Here is a 13,983-nt window from a genome sequence, read left to right as displayed (position 1 = left end):
GTGGCCTGGGACATGGATCTAAATGACATTTCGACACGATTCCTAAATTTTTTTTTTTCTGACCTTTTTTGCTATATCTCTTTTTCAGAAAGGATCCAATAAAAACAAGTACTAAGAATACACCAGTTAAATAGAAAATTGATTCATCAATTGGATCAATTTGGGCATGGCTAAATGTACTATAGCTGGGAATATTCGACGGAAGAAAGAATAACCAAGAACTAGTCGGCATAACCGGATGACAACAATGAGTCCCATTCCATGCACACATACCCTGGGGGAAATAGATGTTATAGAGTTGTGAATGTGTTTGTCATCCCAGGCAAAAACAATTTATTTTCAATATATTTTAATATTATTCAATATTATTTAATGTTATTTTCAATATTTCAACGATATTTTAGAGCTTATTGTCTTCTTACAGAGACCAAGAATAAGTATCAGGATCGAGATATATATGTATATAAAACACTCATCATATACATGAATATGTCTAAAAAATGTCAATTTGAGAAAAGTTCTTTATTAGTTACGTGTTATCTTCATATCAATATTTATACTTTCATATAAAATTAACAAAATAGGGTATACAAAGGCCTATACTACGGCTTACACGCAATATAGCGTCTCTTTTTTTGTTTAAACCTTTTTTTACAATAAATACAATAAATACAATAAAAGCAAGGATTAAAACTATCCAATCTTGTAGAAAATTTATTCATCAATGGGATAAAACCATGTGGGCATTGCTGAGAGATTTAGTTAGTCAGCATTATTCAATGGAATATCAAAATTGAGCAATTTCCTTTTTCGTTTGTCTTGATTGACCTATTTCGCTACTTGTTTTTTGTTTAACTTATTTCGCTAAAACCTCTTTTTACGCAAAATGAAATAAAAGCAAGTATTAAGAAATAAAAGAAAATTGATTCATCAATCGTATAAAATTATGTGGGCATGGCTAAATATGCTATATAGCTGAGAATATTCAACGGAAGATAAAAAACGAGGAATGTGTAAAATATAACTTGACTTCGTCGGTATATTTCCGGTATTTTTTCAAAAGAGACGATATATTTTGGTATATTTCTGAGGGTCGGACCGTATATCATATCGAAAAGTCAGGTCACACTGGCCGTTCTGCAACGCGCTAGTGCTGAAAAAAAATCATATGACTTGTCGATCGATTAAAGAGAAAAATAGGTTGAATTTTCATCACAGCTCCGTTGATTTCTTACACATTTCGCGCAATTCAATCGAGCCAGATTCGCAGCCCGCCGCCCGAGTCCAGACTTTCTTTCAACTGCCCTATTACTGTTCCGTGTGTCGTGTGCTTTTTTGCTTTGTGTGTTGATTTGTAAGTGACAAAGATGGACAGCTCAGGATTCATGTTCAACATTGACAATGGCTATCTGGAGGGCCTGTGCCGTGGCTTCAAGTGTGGCATCCTGAAGCAGGCGGACTACTTGAATCTGGTGCAGTGCGAGACCTTGGAAGGTGAGTGTGGGCTGGTCGCCTCCATACATACCCATACGCCCGCTTTGTCATGTGACCGTGCGCCCGTGGCTGATATCAGCAGCAGCACTGTATGTATACATATGTATATGCATGAGCATGAATGTGTGTTTGCGTGTGCTGTTACGCTGTGTGTGTAAGCTTGTCTTGTGATGTTTTAACAATTTAACACATTTTCGACGAACTTAAATTGCAATTGCTGCCCGTTCGATTTTAGATCTGAAACTCCATCTGCAAGGCACCGACTACGGCAGCTTCCTGGCCAACGAGCCCTCACCGCTGTCGGTGTCCGTGATCGATGACAAGCTGCGGGAGAAGCTGGTCATTGAGTTCCAGCATATGCGCAACCATGCTGTGGAGCCGCTATCCAACTTCCTGGACTTCATAACCTATGGCTATATGATCGACAACATCATCCTGCTCATTACGGGCACGCTGCACCAGCGTCCCATTTCGGAGCTGATACCCAAGTGCCATCCGCTGGGCAGCTTTGAGCAGATGGAGGCTATCCATGTGGCGTCGACGCCCGCTGAGCTGTACAACGCCGTGCTGGTGGACACGCCGCTCGCCCCGTTCTTTGTCGACTGCATTTCCGAGCAGGATCTCGACGAGATGAACATCGAGATCATCCGCAACACGCTGTACAAAGCCTACCTGGAGGCCTTCTACAACTTCTGCAAGAACATGGGCGGTGCCACAGCAGATGTTATGTGCGAGATCTTGGCGGTAAGTGGGAAGCCAGTTTGCTCCTTTGGTGTCACCTCCATTGCTGGGTTATGTTCGTATGCTTTCAGTTTGAGGCCGATCGCCGTGCCATCATCATCACGATCAACTCATTCGGCACTGAGCTGTCTAAGGACGATCGCGCCAAGCTGTATCCCAACTGCGGCAAGATGTACCCCGATGGACTGGCCGCTCTGGCCCGTGCCGACGACTACGAGCAAGTGAAGACCGTGGCCGAGTACTATGCGGAATACGCCGCTCTCTTCGACGGCTCCGGCAACAATCCCGGCGACAAGACACTCGAAGACAAGTTCTTCGAGCACGAAGTCAAGCTGAACGTGTACGCTTTCTTGCAACAGTTCCACTTCGGTGTCTTCTACGCGTACCTTAAGCTCAAGGAGCAGGAGTGCCGCAACATTGTCTGGATTGCTGAGTGCGTGGCCCAGAAGCATCGCGCCAAAATCGACAACTACATACCAATCTTCTAAGCCAATCAGCCGCTTCGCCGGCATTCAAATAATTATTACTCGTTTTTTTTTTTCTTTCTGCCCTTCCAAGATATATTTTTTTGGTTCTCCACCAATCCCTTGTTATCAATTGTTTAATGTATATTATATTGTGTCTTTGTGCATATATGTAGATGTGTGTAGTTTTGTTACGAGTATTACTGTCGCTCCCCCGATAAGTTCTTTTCAAGTTTTTAGTTAAATTCAGCACTTTCTGCTTCCACAAGTATTCCCTCGATCGCTCCAAAGCTGCAGATATCTATATATCTATATCTCAGTATCTGTATGTATTCAGGAGACATCTGGAGTGTTATCTTCTAGTGTACCTTTCAGGGTTCGTATTTGTGTACATATTTATAATTATCGAATGAACGCAAAATCAATAGCAAGCATTGGGTGAGGAGAGCATCAGCACCATACATATGTTATCTACTATATAGAAATGCTTACATATACAAGAAAAACCCTACATATGTGAATGATAAATCAATTATTAAAACATGTTTTCAAACATTCCCTCAAACGGTTCTGTCTATTCCTTGTCCCAACCAGCCATCCCATCGCCTAGAAAAAGGATCAATCTGATATACATATAAATATGATATAATATGAAATATACCATTTTCACTTGTGTTTTAATCGGTAAATGTCTGATTGGCACAGCTTTGGAACATCAGATTTTCTTTGACATAATTCTTAAACGATTTCAACAATTTAGAAGTGGACTTTTTGGCCGACAGAGCCATGCCCTTTTCAGATTTTTCAGCATTCTGCAGCAATTCTTCCTCCTGCATTTGGGAGGTCAAATTTATGGCACTCGGAATGGAATTGATCAAATATTCCTGATCCTTGGATGCCAAGCCCAGCCGGGGACCAACAGCTGGTGCTGTTTCCAGTGTTCCGTCATCGTCATCCGTCACCAGTTTGCGCTGGTAAGTTCCGTGGGAAGTACAATGCCAAGTGAATCTGGGTTTCTGTTTCTTAGGAGACATATTCTTTGAATTTTCAACGACTATGTTGGCCAGCATCTTGCCGGACTCAGACCGTTTATCTGGGGCCGGCCAGATAACGCGAGTCTTGCTGTCGTACACCTTTAGCTCATCGGAACGCCTGCGGCACGGCACCGACTCAAAATCGTCCATCTCTTTTGCCAAAAGACATTCATAGCGGAATTTTCATCAGTTTAATAGTAAGAGGATCTCATTTGATTGCTTACTTACCAGAGATTACTTCTTTATTCATGGCAAATATTTGAAATATTTTTAATCTAGAAAATATATGTTGCTGTTGTTTGATAATATGAATCTGTGACTGTGTTCGACTTGAAATACTACATAGCTCAGAAAGAACGGCCTACTAGGATTTTTGTGAAGATTTAATTTCTACTTGTAGCCTATGTGGGCTATCGAAAACGATGAAATATCTGTATCATTGAGAAATTTATGAACTCTGCAGGGGCATTAAAAGTATAGTCATGTTTAAAAGTATACAGCTAGTAGTTAGGAATGGTAGGAACAGAGTACTTATTCGATGAATATTCAATTGTAAAAACAGGAAGAAAAAGTTCTTAACTAAATATTTGCTATATGGGCATTTCCATTCAGGCGTTACGTTTTAATGATAAAAATAATAATGAAAAAGTACAATTTTATAAACAAATTTATTCTATTTGAATACATTTTTAGGTAGCCCTAAAGGTAGCCAATGGCAGCCCATATAACCCAAAAAAAGACCATGACCTTATGTTACAAAAACAGAAATGGTAATCCTCAAAGGATGTGGCTCAAAATTTCAAAATTCTGCGAATTGGGGGTGAAAATCTGTATAAAATTTGTTCGCATATATATCAAATATTCAGTGATGATTTTTTAAGGTATAATACATCTTGTCCTGTCCTGTCCTGTTTTTTCGTTACTGGCGTTACAAAATATACCGTTAGCCGAGTTTGGGAAAATTTTCTGGCTTTTTTTCTATATAGTCCAGTATGTTGTATCAATTGTTTCAAGAATAACCTCTCTTTTAGGAAAAATTCTAAAAGAAAACAAAACTATAAAAATATTAAAAAAATTCGAAGGAGTGAACTTTTGCTTGTTCTAATGGGTTTTCAGATCAAACTCAATGAAATTATATGCCCATCGGTTAAATTAGTTACCTTTCAATAATTTTAGAAAACAATATGGTGACAAAAGTATATGGAAATCTTTTTTTAATGACTTTTTTTTTGACATGGTGGACAAATAAAATTTTAAATAAATGGGATTGTTTTCAATATTGCAACTCAACAACATTTATTTATTTAAGTTACTGCCATGTTTATTAAATACAAGCAGAATACCGAATGATGATCAGTCTCTGTGTTAAATCCATTTGAGAAGAAAGAAGATGCTACTCCCAATCTTGCAGATAGCATCAGTCTCAGTTCAATTGTGGAGTTCGATCACGTCTAGCTGTGTTTCGCTGGAGAATCCCAATCACCTTGAAGATCTTCTTTGTCTCGGGGACAGAGTTCCTTGGCCACTTCAAGGTTCACGCTTTTTTAGAGGGTGCGGTCCTTAGTTTGTCTCCTTTGTGCTGTGTGCAGCATCGTCGGGGGATCTCTAGGCCCAGACAAAGAGATCCCAGACGTAATTCATCACCAGGAGGCGGTTGAGGATGAGGAAGAGGAAGAGAGTTGCAGCACTGGCCAAGTGGCACAAATTACCAGTGGACAAGAGTTCGAAGCGGGGGTTAATTACGAGCGATCGTATGTATGTTATGAGCCAGACGAACATGTTCGTTGTGCGAGCAGCCGGTGTACGTGCCCACATATCGCTTACGGTACCGTTAGGCCCTGGTCTGGCAGAGAACAGGTGCCAAAGCCAACACGTTCGATGGGAAAAGAAAGCCCCTCTTTGGGCTCGATCAGCTGTGGGTCCCACTGGAGCTCGGCTCGGCCGCTGAAATCGCCAATAACTCGGCTCGATGCCTTCGACTCGTCGCAGTTGTGTTTCGCGTCTTCGAACGTTCAGTTCAGTCTTTAAAAGCTCCGAGCTTCCCACAAGCCAGAAAAGCTCCTAGCCCAGCATACAGCACGCGCCAAGTTACAAGAAAAATAAATAAATATTTCTTCTCTGCTGCCGCTCTGCGATTTGCCGTTAAACGGAGTGTTAGTTGAAACGATTTTTTTGTTCAAGTGCTTTATTGATTGATTGTTCTGTGGCCGCCCCTGAAGTTGAGTGCCCAACCCGCATCCCCAGCGAGTGGAGTGTCCCGCCAGGAGAGCACACTTGTAGGTATGACCAAAGAATCGTGCGCAAGCACTGTACACATTGGGCCATCTGTTTCACCTGGGTTCGGATCGGTTCGGATCGTTTCGGATCGGTTGTTTTTGTAGTTTTTGTTTGTCTGACAAATGAGAAATGCGGTCGCAGACAGCAGTTGTAGAACGCACGCTCGGCGGCACTTAACTTGGCCAAAGATGATGACTGAAGTCGCAGTTGAAGACCAGGAAAAGCACAGCCAATGCCTGACCATGCCAAGGCAATTGCACGTAAAAGTCGCCGTGAAATTGTGTCAACCAGTTTGGCTCTGGCTCTGGCTCTGGCTCTGGCTCTGACTCTGGCTGAGGTGTCTTTTCCCCCAACCTAACCATCTACGTCGTTTGTTATCCGCTTCTGTTTGTGCTTCTGGTCGTTCTTCTTCAGGCCCGCCATTAACTTATTTGAATTTGGCAAAACAAAAGAAACCAGACGAGACTGAAGCGTTTACATTCTTCGTTTTACTTTCTACCATCTTCGCATCGCATTCTTCTCTGCTCTGCTCTCCATACCTTTGGTGCCACTGGAAAGTGGAGCTGTCCAAGACTTTTCCGAGTAGATCTAGCCCTACACAATTGTAGTAGACGATCAAGCATCCTCTGGTACCCAGTGATCACTTTTTTTGTATCCAAAAGAACCCACGATGGCTTTTAAATGGGACTAATAACACTGCCACTCGCTTGAGAAGGTTAATTTTCTGGTCCATCGGGTCAGCCTTGACCGGAAATGCGACCCACACTCACACACACACACACTCACACTGTCCGTTGTGTGCTGACCGTTACCCGCGCTCCCCACTGACCTATTCGTGATCGAGGCCCACGCAGATGGCAAACAAAAAATTTCTCCGTTGGCTGCATTAAAGAACTTAACCTTAATTTTGGCATGGGTCTCGACATGGTCATCATTATTATGGTAACTTTGATTTCTTCCTCCTTACTTGTTGCCTGCTGCTGGCTTACTTGTGCTCTGTGGAAGCGCCCCAGCGATTTCACCCACACGTAGACATCACAAATCAATGTCGGAGGCGTCTGAAGAAAGTGGTAAGCACATAACATGCACAGAGCCAGATACACAGAGAAGACAAATCAAGCAGAAAACTAGCCTCACAGCAGCCGAAAAGAAAAACAGAAAAACAGAAAACCGAAAACCGAAAACTGAAGAAATTATGCAAATGCCAGTGCCGATGCCAGTGTTACGGGTATGCCACTGTGAATGCGGTGTCTATTGGGTTATATAAACCATGAAAGGATGTAAAAGTCTGACGAACTGCTTAGCATAATCGCAGCTCGAGCGCGTTTGGTAATCACGGTCCACGCCTTGCGGATTGCCAGACGATGGAGCCTATGATGGGGAAAAGAAATTTTGTTGGAATTTTTGCAGCAGAGCCCCACACCAAGCGGTTGCGGGGAAGAGGAGGTCAACACTTTCGCTTCCGAAGCCGAATAATTAACAGTTCGATTTCGATTTCGATTTCAATGGGCCATCATCAACCCCACTCTTAGCTGGATCGTATTATTCGCTCGGGATTGTGTTATGATAATTTCTGATAAACTCAGCAACAAAAACAGAAACAGAAATACAGAAAATATATCTAACAATATCCAACTCACTTTCTATTTTCCTATGCGTTTAATAATTAATTAATGCTAATAACTTTTCACAACCGTTATAATTTATTGACAAAATTAGAAAATATGCGTCTGTCTTGCAAGCCAAAAAAAAAAACTCGATCCGCGAGATAGAGACGCATAGCGGGGGTACGAGTGAGAGCGAAAGAGCCAACTAGTTGGACACACGTGGAGCCATGCATATGTATATTCTCTCTTCTCTTTCCATTGTGCTTGTTTTTTTTTACCATTTTCGGTTTTTGTTCCAAATGTGGAATGCAAATGGGACGCCCGGTTACGTATTGGAATTTCTGCCTCACCTGTGGCCCAGACCCAGACCGAGACCCAGGTGAAATTATTACGATGTGGGTGTGCGTGTTGCATCTTTCAATCTGCGTCTACAAGCAATTGATTTAACGGGAAATTAAACCACAAGTGTGGAAGAGTTTATTTAGATTATGTTGTAAAATAAACGGTCTGTGCAACCATCTGGCCAACCCAATATATTAAGTTTCCAAACAGTCAGACACATGTGACCGAACGATATACAAAATATAAGCTTTCATAAATAGAAAAACTTCTGTGGAAGACATGGGCACAGTATATCCAATCAGATGCAATCCTAACCGATTGGGATGCACGGGCTACACGGTTACACTTACGGGACCCTTGCAGACCGCTGTTAGGCCATGTTAGGTCACACACACTTTCTATCCCTCCAGTTATCTCAGTATTCTGGCTTTTTGTTGCCCCAAAACATGCGGAAGGTCATCAATGGAATGATTTCCGACGCCTGGACTGAACGGAAGATAAGCAGATGAGGCAGAAGCGGAGAAAGACAAAAATGAAAGTGGAACAAAGTGAAAGAGCTGGAAATTATGTAAGGCAAAGATATGTATGTGGGAATACATGAAGACAACACTTGAGGTTATTGGAATAGAATTAACGTCGTATGTGTATGATAGTTTTTGAAAAGTTTCGATACCAGTGGTGGATACCAGATTCAATCTATTCAACCGTTACACGCACAATCATGCATATTCACATTTAAATGATTCGGGGCACCAGCACCAGCATCAGCTTCTTGGGCCTTCTGCATTTCTCTGGCCGAGCTCCAGTTAAAAGCCGCTAATTGATTCGGACAGCTCCCCTCCCCCTCGACCCACCCCGCTACGAAGCACTTGAGGGGCAAATGAGTCAATAGCAGAAATTTCACTTTGCCAGCGGTGACTCCCGGCCCAGGCCCCTCTCCACAAAAGAGAAAAAAAGCACAAGGCGAGCTTGAGCTTGGTTTTGTTTTTTTGGTTGGAGTTGCAACTTGGCTTCGAACCTGTTGGCCCAAAAGCAGAGGTCTGTGGTGGTGGGCGGGAGTGGGGATTGGCCCCGTAGTATTCTAATGAGGCCTAACCCCAATCGTCAATTAAATAACTATTGGGGCCTATTCAACAAGATTTCACTCTCGTTTTTTGTTGTTGGTTTTGGAGCTTTTTTTTTTGGGCACTATTGATTTCCATTGACGGAGCGGACCGCTAGAAGGCGCTCTTACTCGTAATTTGTTTACACTGCCTTTGTCCAAGTTTTGGAAACCGAAGCGTCGCATCGCATCGCGGAGGCGGAGGCGGACGAGGGGGATGCCAGAAAGAAGAAGATGCTGGGGAAACTGAAAAAGTGAAAGAAATTATGTCAATATTTATTTAAATACATTTCTTTTGCAAAAATACCTGGCGAGAAAGAGACAGCGGAGGAATGCGGAGAAATTTTATCGATCGATTTCGACGATTTTGTAGATCATTATTAAAACTGGCAATCCCAATCGCTTATCACGTAATATTTTCCTTTGCAGTTTGACAATGGGAAGCTCCAGGAATATCATGCTGCTCCTGCTGGTGGCCAGCGCTGCCTTTGTCTCGTTGGCAGACGCCAAGACCGTCTTCAGGCGCACTGACAAGATCTCCGAGAACTTCAAGCAGCTGGACCTGCCGCCCGAGGAGATCGACCCAAACGTGGCGCCCCCAGAATCGGATCCACCCAAGGTGGATGACGTCGAAGACATAGCCGATGAAGTCGCCTCCGCCTCTACCTCGCTGATCGATGAGAGCGCCAACGAGATTTCCAGCGGCGATGTGGAAGCTTTGCCAGCTGAAGCTGTCAATGCGGTTGCGGATGTGGTTCCCGTCGCCGCTGCCGCTGCCGCTGCCGCTCCTGCCCCTGCTCCCGCTGCAGCTGCTGCCGCCGCTGCTGCTGTGCCCGCCGCTGTGCCCGCCGCTGTGACCACAGTGGCACCCAAGGTGACCACGGTCAAGCCGGTCACGGAGGACAAGAACCCGATCAACAGGTACTGCAAGTGCACGGAGACCCACTGCGACTGCTGCCGCAAGATTGGCCTGCCCCTGCTGCCCAGCGGACAGGGCTGCGCCAAGATCGCCTACCTGGGCAACGACGAGATGAGCGTCTCGTTGAAGTACGGCGACATCACGCTCGCCTCGCGTCGCATCTCCAGCAAGAAGGCCCGCCCCATCTGCGTGGGCCTGCCCGGCGGCTACAACCAGTTCTGCGGCCGCGTCTACGGTCTTGGCCGCGCCAAGGACAACTTCAAGGCCTGCTTGGCATTTGAGCTGCGCGCGGACGATGAGGTGGAGGCCCAGCTACGCGTCTCCTGCTTCAAGTTCGGCAAGGACGGACTCCGGGTGGCCGAGGCTGAGCCCCTGCCTGCCAAGCCCAGCGGCGACGATGACGACGACGATGATGACGACATCTTCGGCTTTGCCGGTAAGCCTTCCCCACCTCCAACGCCCGTGGCATGACTAATGGTAACCCTCTTACTGTACTCCCTTTCAGCTGGTGGCGACGACGACGAGGATGAGGAGGATGACTACGACGCCGACGCCGACACCGACACCGAGACGGATACAGACGATGATGACGATACCGATGACTACACCGAGGACGATGACGCTGAGGCGCCCGAGGAAGCCGACTACGGTGGCTTCAGCCTGGCCGGACTCCTCGACGAACTGGACGACGACGACGATGAGAAGCCCGTAAAGAAGCCAGCGACTGCTGCTGCTGCCATCACCCCGGCCGGGGATCAGACCCGTGAGGAGGCTCAGACAACCACCGACCTGGTCCAGAGCAAAGATGACGCGGGCGCTACCGCTGCTGCCCCATCTCCGGCTGCCGTGGCAGAGGATGCTGTGGAGGAAGCCGTCGGCGCAGTGACGCCGGCGCCAGCCGAGGCTTCCTCCGACTCGACAACGCCCAAGGCAAAGAAGTCGAAGAAAGCGAAAAAGAACAAGAAGAAGAAGGCCGTGTCCGCCGGAGCCGGCGAGGAGTCCGGCTTCGCCTACGAGCTGCTCAACGGCATCCTCGACTTCTTCAATTGAGCGGCCGTCGCGAGGACCGTGTAAATACCTTGTACCCCCGGATCCGGAAATGCAGATGGAACTGGGACTGGTACTAGAGCAGGAGCCAGAGTCGGAGTCGGAGTCAGGCTTGCTGGTGCTAGGGTTACGTAATACTATCTGTTAAGGGTCTCGTCAAACAATGCGCTTGCTTCACGAAATTTATTTATTATCTATTTATTCGATTGAGATTTTCGGGTGCGCGATTCAAGCAAGTGGTTTTTTTCCGTAAATTTACGTTTAATTTATTTACATTTTTAAAGAATAAATATTGAAAATCACCTCCGACTTGAATTCCAGATGGCCTAGCCCTTGGCCTGAACTTGTTCTTTCGTCGATCCACTGGAACTGGAACTGCTCCTCTGTCTCCATATACTATTCTAATATATAAAGGTCTCAGGCCACGGTGCTAGACCGATTTTGTATGCATTTATCAAGTATGCTTTGATGTATTTGAGTGGGTGTAACATGCTCGGTGGCTGTGAAAGGTTTGCATAACGACTATCATCAGTATGGAAAGCAATTTGGTCATTTTTTGTGTGTTACAGTGAACAATGCCATTAGGCCGTCGAACGAATAAGGCTAAATTGTAGAGCCGAAAGAACAGAAGAATGAATCGACTAAGATATCGAAAATGTGCGTGTGAGCACGTCGCGTAAATCTCAACGACAAGAGGCGCGAGATGAACGTGAAAAATGAAATCAACAAGGACAATTGGTACGGAGACAAACGCAGACATCCGCTTTGTTTTTTCGTCTCGAATTCGAGTAAAGCCAAATATGGAATATGTCTATTATTTTATTACAATATTTTCCGTGTCAGCTAGTTTATATATACTGCTATTTCCCTGGCACTGACTTTGTTTCTGTGGCTCTTTCTCTCTAGCCATATTAGCCATGGCCCAAGTATATCTGGAATGCATTTAAGTAGCCCATTTCACCTATGTATATTCGTATTAGTTGCTTCACTTTTGGCGGAGTGAGAGCTCGTTGACGGTTTGTGACAGATGTCCAATTCTGATGTATGGCAACCACTAGTAATTAGAATGTAATTGTCAAATCCAATGATGGGGTTCTTGCTGTTGTCCCCCTGTCAGTAAAATGTAATTAAATTTACATTACAATTCCATTTAAACACAATAAACTGGGCATAAATTACACTGCGTGCAGTAGCAGCCTGTATAAAATATTTAATTAGTTCAATTAGTAAATATATGTTGCGGCTTTTGACCGAATCTACTGCTCAATAGGCCTAGTCACAGAAGAAACAGTACAATTAATGCACTTCTAAAGGCATATAAATGTGTAAGCTGGCCATGTCACATCTCCAAGGCCAAAACTCGAAGCAAGCGACGGGAGGAAGTATCTGAGTGCACCCTTCATTCTCAAACTACTATTTATGTGTGTAAATGGAGACAGCGGCCAAAAATACTTCTCAAACTACATGGATGGGCATATATCCGATTATTTGGCATATGGCGAAACTATTGAAAATATCTACAATAAAATTGCAATATTGAAACCACAGTAAGCCACTGGAGCTACTGTCCGCCGGACTAAGAACCCTTTTGTAAAGTTTTAAATGAATTTTAAACCATGCGTTATGGTAACGCGGAATCGGCGGAGGATATCTCCTCCTCTTCATTAAGTGGAAGACCTGCAATATGATTCTCCCTCTTCCGCCCAATGAGAGAACACATTTGGTTTAAGCATTTAAGCCTAAATTTTTGTATTTTAACTGCTACTTGATTAAATATGTATTCTTGTGGTTAATATATTTTCATCAAAACTGCTTGGATATAAACATGTCGATATACATTCATTTGAATTCCCATAAACAATATATTGATTTGACAATCGATACCTGATGTGCGAGAGTAATTTACATCTCCATACTTAGAATTTGCAATACACTCTCAAAAATCGTTTTCATTAATTAAAAACCCAGCAAACCAACAAACGTGCCTTTCGCAAAATGCTCGCAAACGAGCTCGCAAGCGGGAGTTTTATAATAGGAAAGTGCGCTGCGACTGCGCTGTCGGTCGAAAGCCAAAAAAATGCAGCAGACCCTCGTGTGCCTTCGGTCCGGCAATGCGCCTTCGGCTCTGTGTGACGTGTCGAATGCGAGCGTTTTGTCGGGTTAAGTCTCGCATTTGACTCGTATGCGATATCATTTGTGAACGTTTGGATTGCTGGGAATGTATAAAGTTAAATAGGCTGGAAAGATAAACGTATGACCTTATTTACGATGTTTGATTTGTTTACAGCAAGGCCAATACTTGAAGATATAATTGTGTATCAAAGTTTAAGCTTTCTAAAATTTTGGACTTTTTTGTTTTATTCAAAAAATAAATTTTGTTAGAGGCTTTAATTCCCACCAAACAAGGTCTCTAAGTATATAGATGTGATCTACTCAACCAGACCTGTGGTTCTTGCCTTAAAACCAATCAAAAGTTTTCTTTTGAATGCAAAATTACCTTCCGATGGTTTTTTTGCATTTAATACAATAAATAAATACAATTTAATAAATTTTAGGAACTCATACAAATGTTCTTGTTTTGTACATAGTTTTGGTATTTGTTCGTCTTTAGTATTGAAATCCTGTGATTTCGTAATACACACGTACGATTTGACGTACGTACAAAAACGTTTATTACCTTCTGCAAAATCTCATTCTTTTCCATTTCATTTGACTTTGAACGGAATGATAAAATGTACATATTCATAATCTAAAGGATCTGTAATAAAATACAGTTTGGAATACAGATGTGGGAAGAATCCCGGGAAAGAAATTGCATCTTACTCCGTTCGCATATTACACTCGCAAATGTGATCACACGAAATCACCTTGCTGCCCGTCAAAAACCGTCCTATTAAAATGCTATTCAGTTCTAATCAAAAATTTGTGTATAGTTTGGTTCAGCATACTTTTTTTA

At 43.6% G+C, this 13,983-nt stretch overlaps 3 protein-coding genes across 4 annotated transcripts; 2 read left to right on the top strand and 1 right to left on the bottom strand.

Annotated features, from left to right (window-relative positions):
* The first annotated feature begins 1,136 nt into the window (after positions 1 to 1,136).
* On the top strand, positions 1,137 to 3,264 carry LOC108164690 (V-type proton ATPase subunit d 1). Its single transcript, XM_017300560.2, has 3 exons — positions 1,137 to 1,494; positions 1,730 to 2,238; positions 2,307 to 3,264. Exons 1-3 carry the CDS (start codon positions 1,368 to 1,370, stop codon positions 2,721 to 2,723), a joined length of 1,053 nt encoding a protein of 350 aa, XP_017156049.1. The 5' UTR covers positions 1,137 to 1,367; the 3' UTR covers positions 2,724 to 3,264.
* LOC108164691 lies at positions 2,799 to 4,076 on the bottom strand. Its single transcript, XM_017300561.2, has 3 exons — positions 3,962 to 4,076; positions 3,361 to 3,885; positions 2,799 to 3,305 (listed from the first exon to the last, which is right to left on the bottom strand). Exons 1-2 carry the CDS (start codon positions 3,981 to 3,983, stop codon positions 3,377 to 3,379), a joined length of 531 nt encoding a protein of 176 aa, XP_017156050.1. The 5' UTR covers positions 3,984 to 4,076; the 3' UTR covers positions 2,799 to 3,305; positions 3,361 to 3,376.
* A 1,641-nt stretch (positions 4,077 to 5,717) lies between these two features.
* LOC108165190 (uncharacterized protein ZK546.14) lies at positions 5,718 to 11,329 on the top strand. 2 transcript variants are annotated; one of them, XM_017301263.2, is made up of 3 exons: positions 5,718 to 6,009; positions 9,491 to 10,416; positions 10,486 to 11,329. In XM_017301263.2, exons 2-3 carry the CDS (start codon positions 9,498 to 9,500, stop codon positions 11,028 to 11,030), a joined length of 1,464 nt encoding a protein of 487 aa, XP_017156752.1. In that variant the 5' UTR covers positions 5,718 to 6,009; positions 9,491 to 9,497; the 3' UTR covers positions 11,031 to 11,329. The 2 variants fall into 2 exon arrangements, with proteins under 2 accessions (XP_017156752.1, XP_017156751.1); XM_017301262.2 differs by having other exon boundaries at positions 5,718 to 6,013.
* The last annotated feature ends 2,654 nt before the right edge of the window (positions 11,330 to 13,983 follow it).

This window comes from Drosophila miranda, chromosome XL, assembly GCF_003369915.1.
Source record: "Drosophila miranda strain MSH22 chromosome XL, D.miranda_PacBio2.1, whole genome shotgun sequence".
NCBI classification, from domain to species: Eukaryota; Metazoa; Arthropoda; class Insecta; order Diptera; family Drosophilidae; genus Drosophila; species Drosophila miranda.
This window is presented reverse-complemented; position numbering and strand designations above follow the sequence as displayed.

What these genes read in the sequence shown, in the direction of transcription:
- LOC108164690 (XM_017300560.2), top strand. Translation starts at nt 1,368, where the DNA reads ATGGACAGCTCAGGATTCATGTTCAACATTGACAATGGCTATCTGGAG. An exon ending in GCAGTGCGAGACCTTGGAAG is followed by an intron (nt 1,495 to 1,729) that starts GTGAGTGTGGGC and finishes GTTCGATTTTAG; the next exon opens with ATCTGAAACTCCATCTGCAA. An exon ending in TTATGTGCGAGATCTTGGCG is followed by an intron (nt 2,239 to 2,306) that starts GTAAGTGGGAAG and finishes GTATGCTTTCAG; the next exon opens with TTTGAGGCCGATCGCCGTGC.
- LOC108165190 (XM_017301263.2), top strand. Translation starts at nt 9,498, where the DNA reads ATGGGAAGCTCCAGGAATATCATGCTGCTCCTGCTGGTGGCCAGCGCT. An exon ending in CGACATCTTCGGCTTTGCCG is followed by an intron (nt 10,417 to 10,485) that starts GTAAGCCTTCCC and finishes ACTCCCTTTCAG; the next exon opens with CTGGTGGCGACGACGACGAG.
- LOC108164691 (XM_017300561.2), bottom strand. Translation starts at nt 3,983, where the DNA reads ATGAATAAAGAAGTAATCTCTG. An exon ending in GAATAAAGAAGTAATCTCTG is followed by an intron (nt 3,886 to 3,961) that starts GTAAGTAAGCAA and finishes TTTTGGCAAAAG; the next exon opens with AGATGGACGATTTTGAGTCG.